The following is a 17,864-nucleotide window of genomic DNA, read 5'->3' as shown; positions in this document are numbered from 1 at the left end:
TTACTTCTAGTTCTAAGATCTACATTGGCAGCAGTACTAGATTTTAATTTGGTGGTAACACATTACGTTCAGAATTTTCAGAGTATTTTAAAATTCAGACATTAAAATTTAAAAAACACAAACTTCTGAAAACTTCTTCCATTATACTTCTAAGCTTATCTACAAAATCACTAGTGTTTGCTGTTGGTGCATACATTTTAACTTTTGAAAGAGTGAGGTTTTATTTTATTGTTCATCAACATAAGCTTATTTGGTGTAATGATATGAACTACCCATTATAAGAAACTCAAATATATATATTAATAAAGAAGTATTTTACTCTCTTGTCTTTTAGTTAAAACCCAAAGTTAGGCATAGCTAACATTAAGAGTTCAGCTAATTTAAGAACAGCTGATTTTTAAAAAGAATTTCGCTAAATCACATGTATTATCTCATTAGAGTCTCAAATTAGAAAAAAAAATAGAGAAGAGAAGGTGATGTTAATTATCATCCTTTTACAGATTAGGAAAGTCAGGTCTGGCACTTTGTTTAAAATTATAGAACCCAGGGTCTGGGCGAGGTGGCTCACTCCTGTAATCCCAGCACTTTGGGAGACCAAGGTGGGTGGATCACGAGGTCAGGAGATCAAGACCATCCTGGCTAAAATGGCAAAACACCCGTCTTTTCTAAAAATACAAAAAAAAAAAAAAAAAAAAAAAAAAAAAATTAGTCGGGTGTGCCTATAGTCCCAGCTACTCGGGAGGCTGAGGCAGGAGAATTGCTTGAACCCGGGAGGCGGAGGTTGCAGTGAGCCGAGATCACGTCACTGCACTCCAGCCAGAGCAACAGAGTGAGACTCCATCTCAAACAAACAAATAAACAAAACAAAACAAAATAAAACAAAAATGTAGCACCCAGGAAAAATGTATTGTTTCATTGTCCTGTTCTCAACTGACTCATAGTTTCATCAGCATGGTCTATAAGAGAGAGTTTATTTCTAACCAGTAAATAGATTTAGAAATAAAATCTTTTGGTTCCCCTTGGTCAAGGAGGATTACTTGTTCTAAAGCCTTCAATGGCTAGGAAGTAACCATTGCCAAGAGGAGTTGTTCTCTTTCTCAGGGAGAAGAGGAACTTGGTGCAAGACAGCGTTCTTATGTAGAAAAAGACACAATTTTTAAAAATTCAGTATATTGAGGTTATCTTTTTCAACCAATTCCCTTGGAACTACTTTTCAAGCATTCTGTAAATCTTTCCATTATAGAATCCAGAAAATTTATAAATGATAAAAATAGTGGCAATTATACGAAGTGAACTGTAGGAAAACTTAATTTCTTTTGGATCAAAGAGTCTTTTGAGGAGCTGATTAAAGTTCCTCTATGCAGAAAATGCACAATACATACACTTCTCATATTTTCTCAGTTTCCAATTTTATTAGGAATTGGGATATGCAAGCAGTACTTTCTAGGCTAAGTATTATTTAAGAGAAAGCATTTTTGAATAAGGCATTTCAGAAGGTGCCCTCTTCACATAATTTGAACAAAAAACAAGTCTCTGCTTTCTCAAACCATAATAATGAGTTAAGAAAATCAGAGACATACTTAATATTTGACAGTTTTACCCTGTGAAGTTAATAAGTAGAGATTTTTAAATTCTGGGAATGTGCTGTGTGCTATGGATCACTTGTTTCCAAGTTTAATTTGGTGGGTAAAGAATGGAGAGTCTTTTGCAACTCTTAGCAAAAAACAGAAAGAATTTGATTTGCAATGGCAAAATGATTTCATTTCATTCTTTAGCATCCTCAATTGAAAATTAATTTTATCTATGAGATACAAGAAGCTTGCAAAGCAACTACTCTTTTTGCAGTTAAAACAGATTCACTTTTAAATTGCAATCTTTCAGAAAGTAAGAATCTTAAACAGTTCTTACCTCATCAGAACCAGATCCAAAAATCAGCAAGTCAAAAGGAATTGCTGCAACCATGTCAATCAGGAACCAGCCTTTGAAGTAGTGTATTGCTATTTTGGCGGGATCACTTACCACTTCTTCATTCTGATTTACATATGTTGTTCTGAAGTTTATTAAAATATCTATGATAAACATAATATCCACAATCAAGTCTACCACATTCAAAGGGCTACAAGAATAGCCACATTCTCGTCTTTTCTGTTCTTCTCTGTCATTGAGGAGGAAAGCTGCAGAGTAGGGAGTAAATATAGCAGTGTATATGACCAACAATAGAATAAGCCAGTCCCAGACTGCCTTGAAAGGGCTGTAGTGCAATATCGTAAACTTGTTGATGCGTGGTGTCTGCAGTTTGTATTCAGGTAGGACATCTGCTCCTAAAGACAGAACCTGAATGTGGAAAAGAAAATCATACATTACATAAAATGTCATTTTTAATTTAGTAAACCTAAAAAATATTAAGGTAACTAATTATAGAGTAAAATTTACTAGAGAGAATTCATGTAACTTGAAAGTATTCATGAAACACACACATATATTAAATAAGCCCATATAAACTCCTATTATGCAGTATATTTGGCTCAAGAAAATCACACTGGCATTTCATGATAAATACCAGTCTCACTAAAAAAAAATTAATATTGCTGCTGAGATACTAAGGAATGTTACTGTTTCCTCTGGAACATAGTACTTCTCAGATGTAAAAATACATGGATGTTTTTAGAAAATCATAAAGTCAGTTTTGATATATTAATAATGCAGTTTTCAAATCTAGGAAAGGATTAGTTGAGATGAATAGAAGTAGTCTAGCTGGATCCATGGTCACATTTAATTTACATATATTTAATTTATAATTAAACCTTGATATATTAAACCCAACTCATTCTAATTTTAATTAAGAAGAATCTTCCCACCTGCAATCTGTTTTTAACATTAGGGGAAAAAAGGCAAATGAGATTAAAATGAACACAAAGGAGGCTCTTCCTTAAAATGTTGAGAGAGAGTATTTGATATTCTGGGACAAATACACTTTCATTCCAACTCTTCCATCACTTTTAGAGAATTGCAAAAGGAAAATGCTACAAGGAGATGTTCAGAATACTGACCTGGAAATGTTGCAAGATGTTTAAACCCCAAGTAGTACTTAACTTCCAAAATTTATTCTACTTAATAAGGCATCAAATGAACTAAAACAGTCCACCTTTTAGAGTTTTAGCTTACTTGAAAGCTAAACGACAGCTTTGTCTTTACCAAGCAGAAAAGTATGTAATTTAGTGATTTAAGACTAAGTTTTAAAAACAAAAGTCAAAACAAAAAGGTTACCTAGCTACCCAGTAAAATGTAATTTATTGGGTAAAATGTAAGCCAATATATCTGTTTTAAAAAGCTGAAATTTGGGCTGGGCACGGTGGCTCAAGCCTGTAATCCCAGCACATTGGGAGGCCGAGACGGGGGGATCACAAGGTCAAGAGATCGAGACCATCCTGGTCAACATGGTGAAACCCCATCTCTACTAAAAATACAAAAAATTAGCTGGGCATGGTGGTGCGTGCCTGTAATCCCAGCTACTCAGGAGGCTGAGGCAGGAGAATTGCCTGAACCCAGGAGGTGGAGGTTGCGGTGAGCCGAGATTGCGCCATTGCGCTCCAGCCTGGGTAACAAGAGTGAAACTCCGTCTCAAAAAATAAATAAATAAATAAATAAATAAATAAATAAATAAATACAGACATACATACATAAAAAGCTGAAATTTTGTAATGGCTCCACAGATGGCATATAGAGAGCCATTTAAAAAGGGAAATGTGGGTTATAATTCAATGCTATGAATATCCCACACATATACAATGGCTCTATTTCAAAGTTAATTTCACTGAGTACATTTTCATAGACTAGATTCTTCTAAACACAATTAATATATCATCCGTTTTGCAGCATGGATCTCAGGTAATCTCCCATTGGTTAGTCAAGAGTGTTATTTCTGTGTTTTTGGCAATTCTATTCATGTTGGTTTTAATTTGACTGTAATAATGAATTATGTCAGATGTAATTGAAATTTCATTATTATATTTATTGTCATATCTCATAACATTTTATCCCCATATAATGAGTTATCATCCCTAAAACTTTAAAAGTTAAATAACTCCAAAAGAGATACAATATAACTTTTAAATATAACAAAAGATTCAGCTAAAATAGGCAAAGCTGCTTTTTGACAACTGCTAAACTGCTTTAACTAGTTTTGAAAAAATTAATAAAGGGTCTGACCTGACCATTTAATCAATCCAGAGTGCTTTGAACCAGCCAGTTTAAGAGAGAACAGGGCTTTATTTTAAGCTATTATGAGAAATGATGGCAGTTAATTATTAGCAAAAGAGCAATCTGGAAAATAAAGTGATTTTGTTATCTGTAAAATACTAGAAGTCCAAGATATATATATATATATGAGTTTCAAAATCCAAATGGGAATAATTAGATTATTTGTCATTTTAGAAGTACAGATTAATAGAACTCTCATCCCATTATGCTTAGTATAGAGGATCAGTGTGTGACATTTTCGTCTGTACAAAATGAATTATATCTAGTTCCTTTGTAAAAAACCATGACTACTCAGTTTATGGAAAGCAAAGTCTACAAATTTATTTTGGCTTTCAATGTCATTGAAGTTATTTAAAATATGTACCCATTCTATCTTTCTAGTCCCTTCTTTCATTAGATTCCTCTGTGTACCCAGGGTACTCCAGCAAAACAAGACTAAAATTTTTGAGCTGCTGAGATCTTTCCATATCACTAAATCCACAAATCTCTCTTATATAAAAAGGTATGTAGTCAATCAAAGAGGAAAAATAAGTCACTTTTAATGACAGATGTATTTGTGTGAGTTTGCTCACTGCTTAGGTGACAAACTTCTGTTACTAACCTCCCGCATGAGGCAATTGCAATACCTCTTTCAACAGGAGTATAAATTAGAATGCAAGCAGCATCTTGGAACGGTGGCTGAAATTCTTTCCATCTCACATATGCAGACCTTCATTTAACATTTAGATGACCACGGTGCTACAAGCTGGAGATGAAATATGGGGAAGATATGGTCCCTGAGATCATGGCGTTTATAGTCTGTTGGGAGATAGATGTGTGGGAAAATGAGAGTCCTCTTGGGGTCCACTTCACTCAGGGCCTGAGGTTGGTGATGGTGCTGATGGTGGAGGTGGGTGGTCTTCACAGAGGACTTTTGGGAAAAGATGGCAGTTGAACTGAGACTGAATAGGAGTCAGAAAATGACACAGGTAAGGGATGAGGAAGTTGGGAAGGGAAGAACATTACAAGCAGAGGAGACAGAAGGAAAAAGGGCAAGAAAGCATAAAATAATGTGCTGTGTGCTGGGGAATTGTAAACAGCCTTATATTTTGCTGAAGAATAAAATGCCAGGGAATTAGGGTGGAGGATAGCCATGGAGAGGACTAGTTCTAGGTTGCTGAAGGTCTAATGTGACAGGATAGGGATCTCAGGCTCTGCACTTTAGGTCAACCTTCTCCTACATGAATAATATACAGGTTCCCGTTAAAAGGAAAGACAATTATTGCAGAACCCCAATGAGGATTTATGTTATTCTTATTTACAACATTAGATAAATATGTTTTAAAATAAAACTAGATTAGAACTTCTTATGCTTATACCTCTTAATATGACTTGTTGGTTAAATCGTGTACCCTAAAAGGATATGTCGAAGTCATAATCCCCAGTACCTATGAATGTGACCTTATTTGGAAAGAGGGATTTTGTAGATATAAATCAAGTTAAGATGAGGTCATAGTGGTTTGGGGTTGGCCTTAATCCAATAACTGAAGAGAGAAGTTTGGATACAGAGACACAAAGACACAGGAATGCCATGTGTCATGGGAGCAGATATAGCTGCAAGCCAAGGAATGCTATGGATTGTCTACAGCCACCAGAACCTCAAAGACAGAACTCTCAGAAGGAAACAATCTTGCCAACACCTTGATTTCAGACTTCTAGCCCCTAGAATTGTGCAGTAATAAAATTCTGTTGTCTTTAGCCACTCAGCTTATGGTAGTTTATGACGGCAGCCCTGAAAAAAGTAATACATTGACAAAACAAGAAAACGCTTGAAAATAAAATATTTACAAAACGAGTGAATTCGAACTATCATTACTAACTCAATATCTGACATTTCTGTATATCAAAAATGATTTAGATTTGACTATTGTGTATGGTTTAATTAACAGATAAAATATTTTACTCTATTCTAATCTGAATGCATTTTTTGAAAATGTATGTTGTCGGGATAGTATTACTAACTTCAAAGATTTAATTGCCATGTCAAGATAATCTAACCTAATTCTTAATGTGAATATATGTGCCACATTTTCTTTATCCAGTCTATCACTGATGGGCATTTGGGTGGATTCCAAGTCTTTGATATTGTAAACAGTACTGCAATGTACATATGTGTCCATATGTCTTTATAATAGAACAATTTATGGATGGATGCAGCAAACCACCATGGCATGTGTTCACCTATGTAACAATCCTGTGCAATCTGCACATGTAACCCAGAACTTAAAGTATAATAATAATAAAAAAGAAACTGCTATTAGTTTTTACAAAGTTCTGGGATATTTATGTAATCACAATTGTCTTTTGCAAATACAATAAAAAGATTTTTGTTCCAAAAAAAATCTCTGACTAGCACGAGATGGTATCTCACTGTGGTTTTGATTTGCATTTCTCTAATGATCAGTGATGATGAGCATTTTTTTTCATATGTTTGCTGGCCACATAAATGTCTTTTTTTGATAAGTGTCTGTTCATATCCTTTGCCCACTTAATGATGGGGTTGTTTGTTTTTTTTCTTGTAAATTTTGTTTAACCTTCTTGTAGATTATGGATATTAGAGCTTTGTCAGATGGGTAGATTGCAAAAATTTTCTTCCATTCTGTAGGTTGCCTGTTCACACTGATGCTAGTTTCTTTTTCTGTGCAGAAGCTCTTTAGTTTAACTAGATCTCATTTATCAATTTTGGTTTTTGTTGCAATTGTTTTAGGTGTTTTAGTCATGAAGCATTTGTACATGCATATGTCCTAAATGATATTGCCTAAGTTTTCTTCTAGAGTTTATATAGTGTTGGTTTTACATTTAAGTCTTTAATCCATCTTGAGCTAACCTTTGTATAAGGTGTGAAAAGGGGTCCAGTTTCAGTTTTCTACATATGACTAGTTTTCCCAGCACCATTTATGAAATAGAGAATCCTTTTCTTATTGCTGGTTTTTGTCAGGTTTGTTAAATATCAGATTGTTGTACATGTGTGGTGATATTTCTGAGGCCTCTGTTTTGTTCCATTGGTCTATATATCTGTTTTGTTACCAGTACCATGCTGTTTTAGTTACTGTAGCCTTGCAGCATAGTTTGAAGTCAGGTAGTGTGATGTCTCCAGTTTTGTTCTCCAGCTTTGTTCTTTTTGCTTAGGACTGATTATCTTGGCTATACCAACTTTATTTGGTTCCATATGAAATTTAAAGTAGATTTTTCTCTTTCTGTGAAGAAAGTCAGCAGTAGCTCGATGGGAATAGCATTGAATCTATAAATCACTGCGCAGTATGGCCATTTTCACAATATTGATTCTTCCCATCCATGAGCGTGGAATGTTTTTCTATTTGTTTGTTTCCTCTCTTATTTCCTTGAGCAGTGGTTTGTAGTTCTCCTTAAAGAAGTCCTTTGCATTTCTGGTAAGTTGTATTCTTTGGTATTTTATTCTCTTTGTAGAAATTATAAATGGGAGTTCATTCATGATTTGGCTCTCTGCTTGTCTGTTGTTGGTATATAGGAATGTCTGTGATTTTTGCACATTAATTTTGTATCCTGAGACTTTGCTGTAGTTGCTTATCATCTTAAGAATTGTTTGGGCTGAGACAATGAGGTTTTCTAAAATATAATCATGTCATCTACCAACAGAGACAATTTGACTTCCTCTCTTCCTATTTGAATACCTTTTATTTCTTTCTCTTGCCTAATTGCCCTGGCCAGAACTTCCAATACTGTGTTGAATAGGAGTGGTGAGAGAGGGCATCCTTGTCTTGTGCCAGTTTCCAAAGGGAATGCTTCCTACATTTACCCATTCAGTATGATACTGGCTATGGGTTTATCATAAATAGCTCTTATTATTTTGAGATATGTTCCATCAAAGCCTAGTTTATTGAGAGTTTTTAACATGAAGGGATGTTGAATTTATCAAAGGCCTTTCTCGCATCTATTGAGATAATAATGTGGCTTTTGTCATTGGTTCTGTTTATGTGATGGATTACGTTTATTGATTTGCATATGTTGAACCAGCCTTGCATCCCAGGGATGAAACTCACTTGATTGTGGTGGATAGACTTTTTGATTTGCTGCTGGATTCAGTTTGCCAGTATGTTATTGAGTATTTTCACATCGATGTTCGTCAGGGATATTGGCCTGAAGTTTTCTTGGTTTGTTGTATCTCTGCGGGTTTTGGTATCAAGATGATTCTGGCCTCATCAAATGAGTTAGGGAGGATTCCCTCTTTTTCTGTTGTTTTGAATAGTTTCAGAAGGAATGATACAAGATCCTCTTTGTACCTCTGGTAGAATTTGGCTGTGAATCCTTCTGGTCCTGGGCTTTTTTCAGTTGGTGGGCTACTAATTACTGCCTCAATTTCAGAACTTGTTATTAGTCTATTCAGGGATTTGAGCTCTTATTGGTTTAGTCTTGGGAGGGTGCATGTGTCCAGGAATGTATCTATTTCATGTAGATTTTCTAGTTTATTTGGGTAGAGATGTTTATAGTATTCTCTGATGGTAGTTTGTATTTCTGTAGGATCAGTGGTGACATCTCCTTTATCAATTTTTTATTGTGTCTATTTGATTCTTCTCTCTTTTCTTTTTTATTAGTCTAGTCCATGGTCTACCTATTTTGTTTATCTTTTCAAAAAGCGAGCTCCTGGATTCACTGATTTTTTTTAAAGGGTTTTTTGCATCTCTATCTCCTTTAGTTCTGCTTTGATCTTAGTTACTTCTCATCTTCTGCTAGTTTTTGAATTTGTTTGCTCTTGGTTCTCTAGTTCTTTTAATTGTGATGTTAGGGTGTTGATTTGAGATCTTCTTAGCTTTCTGATGTGAGGATTTAGTGCTATAAATTTTCCTCTTAACACTGTTTTAGCTGTATCCTAGAGATTCTGGTACGTTGTCTCTTTGTTCTCAGTGGTTTCAAATAACTTGTTGATTTCTGCCTTACTTTATTTATGCAAGAGTCATTCAGGAGCAGGTTGCTCAATTTCCAGGTAGCTCTGTGGTTTTGAGTAATTCCTTACTCCTGAGTTCTAATTTGATTGCACTGTGGTCTGAGAGACTGTTATGAATTTCCATCATTTTGCATTTGCTGAGGAGTGTTTTACTTCCAATTACATGGTTGATTTTAGAATAAGTGCCACATGGCACTGAGGAGAATGTATATTTTGGTGATTTGCAGTGGAGAGTCTAGTAGATGTCTATTAGGTCTACTTTATCCAGAGCTGAGTTCAAGTCCTGAATATTCTTCTTAATTTTCGTCTCTGTCTAACATTGAGAGTGGGGTGTTAAAAGTCTCCCACTATTACTGTGTGGGAGTCTAAGTCTCTTTGTAGGTCTCTAAGAACTTGTTTTATAAATCTGGGTGCTCCTGTATTGGGTGTGTATATATTTAGGATAGTTAGTTCTTGTTGCATTGATCTCTTTACCATTACATAATGATATTCTTTGTCTTCGTTGATTTAAAGTCTGTTTTATCAGAGACTAGAATTGCAAACCCCTGCTTTTTTTTTTTTTTTTGCTTTCCATTTACTTGGTAAATATTCCTCTATCCTCTCTTTCCTTTTTTAAAAAGACAACAGGTTATTTGATTAATTGTCTCTTTATTTTTCTTCTTGCAGAAAACTGAGTTTAGAATTACAGAATGATTATTTCTATTTCCCTTTAAATTGTTTGAATTGGCCAATTTCAATTTTAGTGGCCTAAATGCAATGTATTTTTATAATGTCAACTCATATCTCTTTGAAAAGTCACAAATAAGTTAAAATGAATCAAGACAGTGCTTTGGAGCCATCCTTTCTGGAAATGAAACATTAACTAAGTAAATGTTTTAACAACATGAATAGGATTCTAAGAAGCCAATGACTAAAAAGGAAAAAGCTGCTACACAGTCTTACATTTCCTTAAGAAAGCCAACTTCTCCCACACATTTGAGAAATAACATACTTTAGAAAGATAAAACATGATTAATGGAACTATCATAAGGATTTTATTTTAGGAGAGAAAAAAAATAAGGAATAAAAAAGGGAAACTTCATGGTCTCCAGAAAGATTTATATTCTCTCTTTTCTCAAACCACTAATTAAGTGTACAGTTTAATACAGCCTAAAATATAGTTTTCTTTACCAAATACAATTTTTCTTCAGGCGAGTACACTGCTATTTGTTTAACCTCTAATAGTTAAGTGTTATATAAACTAAAATCTTTATATGAAACAGCACTATTTATTCAATGAAGATCTACTGAGAAAATTTTGTGCGAACACCAGGATTAATAACTACTCTTCACTTTCAAAAAGTGCAATAGGGAACGATTAAGCTTTCCAAAAGATTATAGGGTACTTTTGGCAGCTGTTAAACACCATGCTGAGGTGTTGGTTGAAGCTGTTCGTCTGTTATTTATCCTTTACTCAGGAATTGCACTTAACTAATAGGCTAGCTGTATTTTTATCTATCACGAAGAATACTTAGTTACAAAATGAATCAGATAGATTATATAGCATTGGGAAGGACTTAAACTCCCCAGGCTTTTCAGCATATGATTTGCAAAAAACAGCCATACCTGAGTAATTATCACTGAAACTAACAACCTCACAGATGATTACCTAGATATTCAAATTATGAGATGGAAAAGAATCACACAGTAAATCAAAACTGTCACATAGGAAGTCATTTTTTAATTGAATAAAATACTAAAATTGGGTATTAGAATCACTTCAGCATTCTGTATTTAAATGATTTTGCAAGGCTTAGATTAAAATAGATATTTGGCTGTGTGCACGCATGCGTGTGTGTGTGTGCACATGTGCGTGTATTGGGTGGAGTAGGGATGACTGTATAATTGGGGTCATTTAGATTCAGGTTCAGCTAAGTGTCATTTAGTGTTTTGTTCTGTATATTAGCTATATATACTAATATGAAAAATGTCTGCTTCATAAAATATGTGTGAGTCTCAGATTGTGAGAGAAATAGGTTGAATTATATCTTAAACACTTATAATATTTACAAATTACTTCAAATATATGCATATTAAAAAATACAGTTTCTTCTAGAGCCATAAACTCAACTACAAGCCACCTGCCAACAAGATAATGCCTCTTGGTTTTGTCTCCCAGCTCCTATGCCATATGGATTTGAGGGACTTGTGGCCCACCGTGTGGCCAATACCAGATGGTCTCTAGTGTAATGCTTGTTTCCTTTCCTCCTCTTTCCTTTTACCTTTCTCTTGGAAACTACATATGCATTCTTATCTCCATTTTCTTTATCTTTGTCTTAAAGTTGCTTTCATTAAGGAAAAAAAGTAGAATTCAAGAGAAGGAACACTTAGCATACAGTTCATGAGTAAGACTTTTGCAAATGTTTCTCAAAAGCACAAATGACAGAGGAACCAGGTTAGAAATAAGAGAGAGAATTAAATGTTTGGCAGGGACAATGTGAGGTAGAGGCATAGATACCAACAGGAGGAGGTGTTTGGCAGGCAGTTAGAAGATCTGAGCCTGGGCAACATAGTAAGACTTTGTCTCTACAAAAAATACAAAACAATTAGCCTGGCATGATGCCATGTGCCTGTGGTCCCAGCTACTTGGGAGTCTGAGTTGGGAGGATTGCTTAAGCCCAAGGAGGTTGAGACTGCAGTGAGCCAAGATTGCACCATGGCACTCCAGTCTGGGTGACAGAGTGAGACTCTGTTTCAAAATAATAATAATATAAAAGAGGTCTGTGACAGAGCTCTCACATTGTTGGAGCTAGAGATTTTATCTTGCAGAAGCAATGGCTGAAGATCTGGAAAGTGGCTAAATTTTTCAAAAGAGTACAAAAAGAGAGAGCATACATGAAGAAATAACTAAAATGTGGGAAGCAGAACAAAAAGCAGAGCCAGTATTCCTAGCGCTTAGCACAGTATCTGGTATACACATGTAATGTACATAGTAAGCACACAAATTCTTCAATATGTTTGTAGCTTAAAGAGAAAGACACTGTGCAAATAGAAGTATAGAAAATCCATAAATGATGATGATAGAGACAGCTGCTGTGCACCAAAATTTGTTGTTCTCCATTCATAAAGTAGAGTTATTGCTAGAATGTGTCTGCTTTGTCAAGAACTTCAGTTCCAGCCCCATTTGCAACCAGGTATGGCCATGGGTCTGATCAGTAGCACATCTTGGCCAAAGTTAATGACATCCAGGTGGAACTTTCTTGCTCTCCCTTTTTCCTTCTACATCATGAAGTCAGAACCTTCTAAGGCTTTGGGTTTTTAAGTCTTGGGATAGTTGAACCTCCAAATGTAGGAAAGCTGGGTCACCAAATTAAGAACTGATGTTAACAATGAAGAGCATGATCAATGCATAAAAGATCAATAAAGCCACATCTATATCATGCAAAATCATGTGAACCAGCTCACCCATCGGTTTGATGGCCTTTGCAAGGAAAAGTGGGGTGAATAGCAGTAAAGAAATGCAAAGAAACAGATAGGCTAATGCTTACTTTGCTCAGGTGGGTGTCCTTAGAATCAGTGCCACCAAACCAAAGGGGAATGGAAGGGATGCTTCTGTGGGAATGACATGCCTTCTCCAACACCTCCTTCCTTTGGCAGAAGAAGACCAAACTCACTCTGCAGTAGCCATCACTGATGTCTGGGAAGATGCTTAGCTGCCATATGATGCCCTATGTCAGCTTTAGTTCTTGCTTAAAGAAAATATTGAGGATGGATGACACTTACTTTAGTCCTTGCTTTAAGAAAATAAGAAGGATGATGACATTTTTTAAAATATAAAGGATGGAATTAGAATTCCAGCTTAGTTCATCAATGCCTTCTATTTTAGAAGAGAAGAAATACAGAGACGGACACACAGGAAAAATGCCTTAGGATGCTAGAGGCAGAAATTAGAGTGATGTGTCCACAAGCCAAGGGACACCAAGATTTCTAACAACATCAGAAGCTCAGAGGTGGTCATTAAGCATATTCTCCTCTAGAGCCATCAGAGAGAGAGAGTATGGCTCTGCTGACACTTTGGCATTGAATTTTTATCTTGTAGAACTGTTAGAGATAAAATATCTTGTTTTAAGCCACCTAGTTCATGGTACTTTGTTATGGAAGCCCCTGTAATATAATGCGCGCTATCGTGTCTTTCACTTTGCAGATGTTAAAACAGATTAGCTAATTTTTCAAGGTGCTTTGGTTCTATAGGGCCTGTGTCCTTATAAAACAGCATACCAGTATGCAACTCATCTTTTTGTGGGGATAAAGCTTCTGTTTTCCTACTATACATACTATTTCCAGGAGAGAAAGAAAATATTTTAAAATGTATGTGTGGATGTTTTCAAAATACCTTTAATGAAGTCCTCACCAGTTGTGGCCAATGCAGAATAGAGAATTATGTAGAACTAGCTCTTGCCTAGAGCCTAAATGCAACTTGTTTGGATAGACACAAATGTGAAGGACACGAGAAGGACAAAACAGGAATGCTAGATAGTCATGGATGGGCATCAATAAAATATAAATAAAGACAAATTACACAAATTAGAAATTCAGAATAGGTCAAATATTACTGAAGAGACCAGGCTCTGGAAACCAGACTCTGGTATCTATAACAGGCTCTGGGCCCTATTACATAACCCAGCTCTGCCTTGGCCATTTTTAAATCTCCCTTAGCGTCAACATTCTTACTAGCAAAATGAGGACAATATCCATTTCATAGGCAACTGGGAACTAAGTAAGATAACAAATGTGTAAAGTTCCATATGTAGTCCCTATCTTACCATAAATATCCAGTAAGTAATGATTACTATCATAATTATACATTTTAGGCATATTTAACCAGAATAGCTCAAAATTAAATTACAAATAACATTTAATGCTAATTATAATTAATGAATAAACCCAGCTCTCTGGTGTGACCTTGGAACAAGTCAATTATGCCAACATAGATAATGCAAAAGACAGATGGCTAGGCCACTTGGCCATGTGTGTTTGTTAGTAAGATAAAAATGTTACATTATTTGTGTACATCTCAGTTATCATATCTATTGGTTTTCAAAGAGCCACGTGCAAAGTGGTACTTTAGGAAACCAACTGTTTTTTAAAAGCCCTCAAACAGTTTGAAAGGATCCCATTTAATCAAGTGATAGAATATGTCCTCATAAAAGCAAGGATCTTGGATCTAGGGAACATTTAGTTGGCCTGGTTGGAATACCTATCACAAAGAGACTGGAACATCTGATGGGTGCTTGCAGGACAGAGATTGCATGACTTTCTCTAGTTCCCTGCAAATGATGAAATGGTATTTCTTTAAAATAAAGTCAGTATTTATGGAGGCTCTGTCATTTTTGAAATTTGAGTATACTTTCCAGAGGTCCTGTAGAAATGATGTATATAGGAAAATAAGTTTAGGAGATCGCTGAGTTTCTACCATTATTTTATTTTTCTTAACTCACATAAGTTGTTTAAACAATTGCACTGAATTAGTGTGATCTTACTATGTTTGCATCATTTACAGGTCAAGGATTAATGCATTTTAAGGAAAGTTATCAGAAACACTACCCATGAGAATTCCAGGATAATGAGGAAAAATAAAAGTGTGTGTATGTATGTGAGCAAGCACATAACACTTGACCATGGTATATTGTCCTGGGATGTATAGGTGGGTTTGAACTCCTAAAGTTATTAAAAGTAATTTAGAGTGTTTGCTGTTTATTTCCCAAGGAATACGTATTTATGTCCTTTATCGAATTCTCAGTCATCTATAACCAAAAAGAAATTTAAAAACCTGACTTAGGGCATGGATTTCTATTGCTCTCTGAATGATTGTGTATGATCACAAACACATTTAGAATAATCAGTAGAACAAGAGCAAGAGAGAGAGTCAGAGAGAGAGTCAAAAGAGTAAGATTGGGCCGGGCGCGGTGGCTCACGCCTGTAATCCCAGCACTTTGGGAGGCCGAGGCGGGTGGATCACGAGGTCAAGAGATCGAGACCATCCTGGTCAACATGGTGAAACCCCGTCTCTACTAAAAATACAAAAAATTAGCTGGGCATGGTGGTGCGTGCCTGTAATCCCAGCTACTCAGGAGGCTGAGGCAGGAGAATTGCCTGAACCCAGGAGGCGGAGGTTGCGGTGAGCTGAGATCACGACATTGCACTCCAGCCTGGGTAACAAGAGCGAAACTCCGTCTCAAAAAAAAAAAGTAAGATTAGGAAATAGAAGATAAAGCATAAAGCTGTGCAGGTAGCATTAATAGGGAATGTATTTAAAGTCACAATAGTCATAATCTAGCCAAGGATTGCAACTTGCCTGAAGCACAGTTACATGATTCTTCATTATTGACAGAGATTTTCTCCGTATTTATAAGATATATGGTCTGTGAATTCTCAGACTTGTGTTTTGCTTTTTAATAGCTTGGCTAGGTGATGGATGTGTTAATTAGCCTGATTTGGTCATTCCAGAATGTCTACGTGCTTCAAAACATCACATTGTATCTCATAAATATATAGAATTATTATTTATGACTTTAAAGTAAAATTAAATTTAAACAAAAGGAATACTAGTTTCTCATTCCTGCTTAATTTTCCTATCAGGGACTGAGCAAATTCAGTTACTAAGTAGCCTTAGCAAATATATTATCTCCATCAAATTAGTAGCTTATGAGTCTTACTTACTTGGTTGGGCCAGGTCTGATGGTTAAATCAATTAAGAGTCTGTAAAATCTGACTAACCACAGGAATCTACTCAAGTCATTCACTTTAGTAACAGGTTCTTGGAAGGCTGTCATTTGCCTTCTGGACTTAATTCTTTTTGGAGATCTGACAAGCTTCATTAGGGATTCAGAAGAGCAAGGAATAAAAAGTGCCAGAATGGCTATAGGCCAATTCCACAGAACTGTAAGAAGTAAAACAAGGCGTCCTCCACACAGTAAGGTGTTAAAGCATTTATTTTTATTTTTTTCTCCTTCCCTCTCTTCTTTTCCTCTTTCCTTCCCTCCCTTTCTTCCTTTCTTTTTTTTTCTTCCAGTATAAAAAGTTTTACAGAAGTCAAACTTCTGGTTTATTGTTTCACGTCTATAAAAAGAGGAATTATAATTAGGTTATAGAGTTGTTTACTAGATTCTAAGCTCCCTGATGATCTTAACCATGTTTGCTGTATTTTCTGTACTTTAAACCACCCCACGTGCATTGCTTCCCATATAGAAAATGCTCAATGTATTATTTCTTTCACTAGATGGCTAAACTATGACCCACATTGTCAAAAATATGTAAGAAGGATAAAGTTGGTTATTTGAAAAATTAATTTCCATTGTTTAAAATTTAAAAGGTCCTTTGAAAAACATATTTCTCGGACTCAGAAATATAGTTCTCCATAACATTATAGGCAAATTTATTACTAAGAATCTATTTCTTCCATGTTCAAATAATACCAAAAAAACCTAACTATAACAAAAAAGTAAAAGAAAAAAGCATTCCACTTTTTAAAAAGTTACCGCATAAACCTGCACAGAGACAATTTGAAAAATATTAGATTTTAATTATGATATATTACATTTTTCCAAGGAAGAAAACAAATCATGTATTTTACTGAAAGCGATGATGAATCTTAAAATTAAGTCTGAAATGGATTCTACCATAGTCAGGAAAGAGCTATCCCTAAATGTTGGCCAGAAGTACTAATGAAATAACTTCCTTTTTCTGTTTAGCAACTATCAACCAAAGTCCTTTAGTAGCTAATCTCATAACTAATTTTAAACCAATGGGTACATGAATCATCTGAAATAAATGAAAAGAAATAAATATGGCATTCTTGCTTATTTAAGAGACTTGATGTGGAAGCATAATTTTGTACCAGAGATTCATTATCTTCCTATTTTTGTGCATCATCTCACAGGGATAACTTCCTAGGAGGTAATTTCTCTTGATTCCAAATGTTCCTGAATTCCATTTTGGCTGATATTATACTATATATCTCATGAGAAGTTTTTTTTAGCTTTGACATTTTAAGATAAAAACTACAAAGTTTTTTTATGTCTATCCATGTTTCCTAGAGGGAGGCATGAATCTGATAATACCTAACCGAAACAAAAAGTATTATGCAAGTGACAAAGAACAAATGGAAATCAAGCTAGTTTATGCCTCCTGATGACAACTATCACTTTCTTTCTGACCTCTAGCCTAATGAATGTGTAATAAGATAACTACATTCATGCTCCAGGCTCCTTGGTTTCTTTATTCTTACAGCATTTTACATCTTACTGTTAGATAAAATATGCCAGTTTTTTTTTTTTTTTTAAAATACAGCTAAAACTGTTGCGTTTACTCTCTCGTCAGACACATATGAATAACAAAAGGCATGTGTTACTCCCTTTGTGACCTTTCATCAAATTTTACATGGTAAACAGAAGCAATGTCTTTTAACATAACTAATTTCAAAAATAATTCTTTTCAGTAATTTTGCCTTATTGATAAATGTGTTTAACCTTCTCATATACAGATAAATCAATGGACTCTGTTCTTATTGGCATCTAAAATGGTGGTTCCCTAACCCTTGGATTTCAGAGTTTCGTAAAATTAAAAAAAAAAAAAAAAGAGGCATATCATAGAGTTGCCAAGTTTT

The 17,864-nt window shown here is 35.1% G+C and overlaps 1 protein-coding gene across 1 annotated transcript in view; it reads right to left on the bottom strand.

Annotated features, from left to right (window-relative positions):
* Positions 1–17,864, bottom strand: part of KCNH7 (potassium voltage-gated channel subfamily H member 7) — a 471,595-nt gene that overhangs the window by 74,731 nt on the left and 379,000 nt on the right. The window contains exon 7 of the mRNA XM_012440583.3: positions 1,909–2,334. Coding sequence (XP_012296006.1) covers positions 1,909–2,334 — 426 coding nt within the window. The remainder of the gene's footprint in view (positions 1–1,908; positions 2,335–17,864) is intronic.

The sequence above is a fragment of the Aotus nancymaae genome, unplaced genomic scaffold, assembly GCF_030222135.1.
Source record: "Aotus nancymaae isolate 86718 unplaced genomic scaffold, 86718_ANA_hifiasm-v0.15.2.pri h1tg000029l, whole genome shotgun sequence".
In the NCBI taxonomy this organism is placed as follows: domain Eukaryota; kingdom Metazoa; phylum Chordata; class Mammalia; order Primates; family Aotidae; genus Aotus; species Aotus nancymaae.
This window is presented reverse-complemented; position numbering and strand designations above follow the sequence as displayed.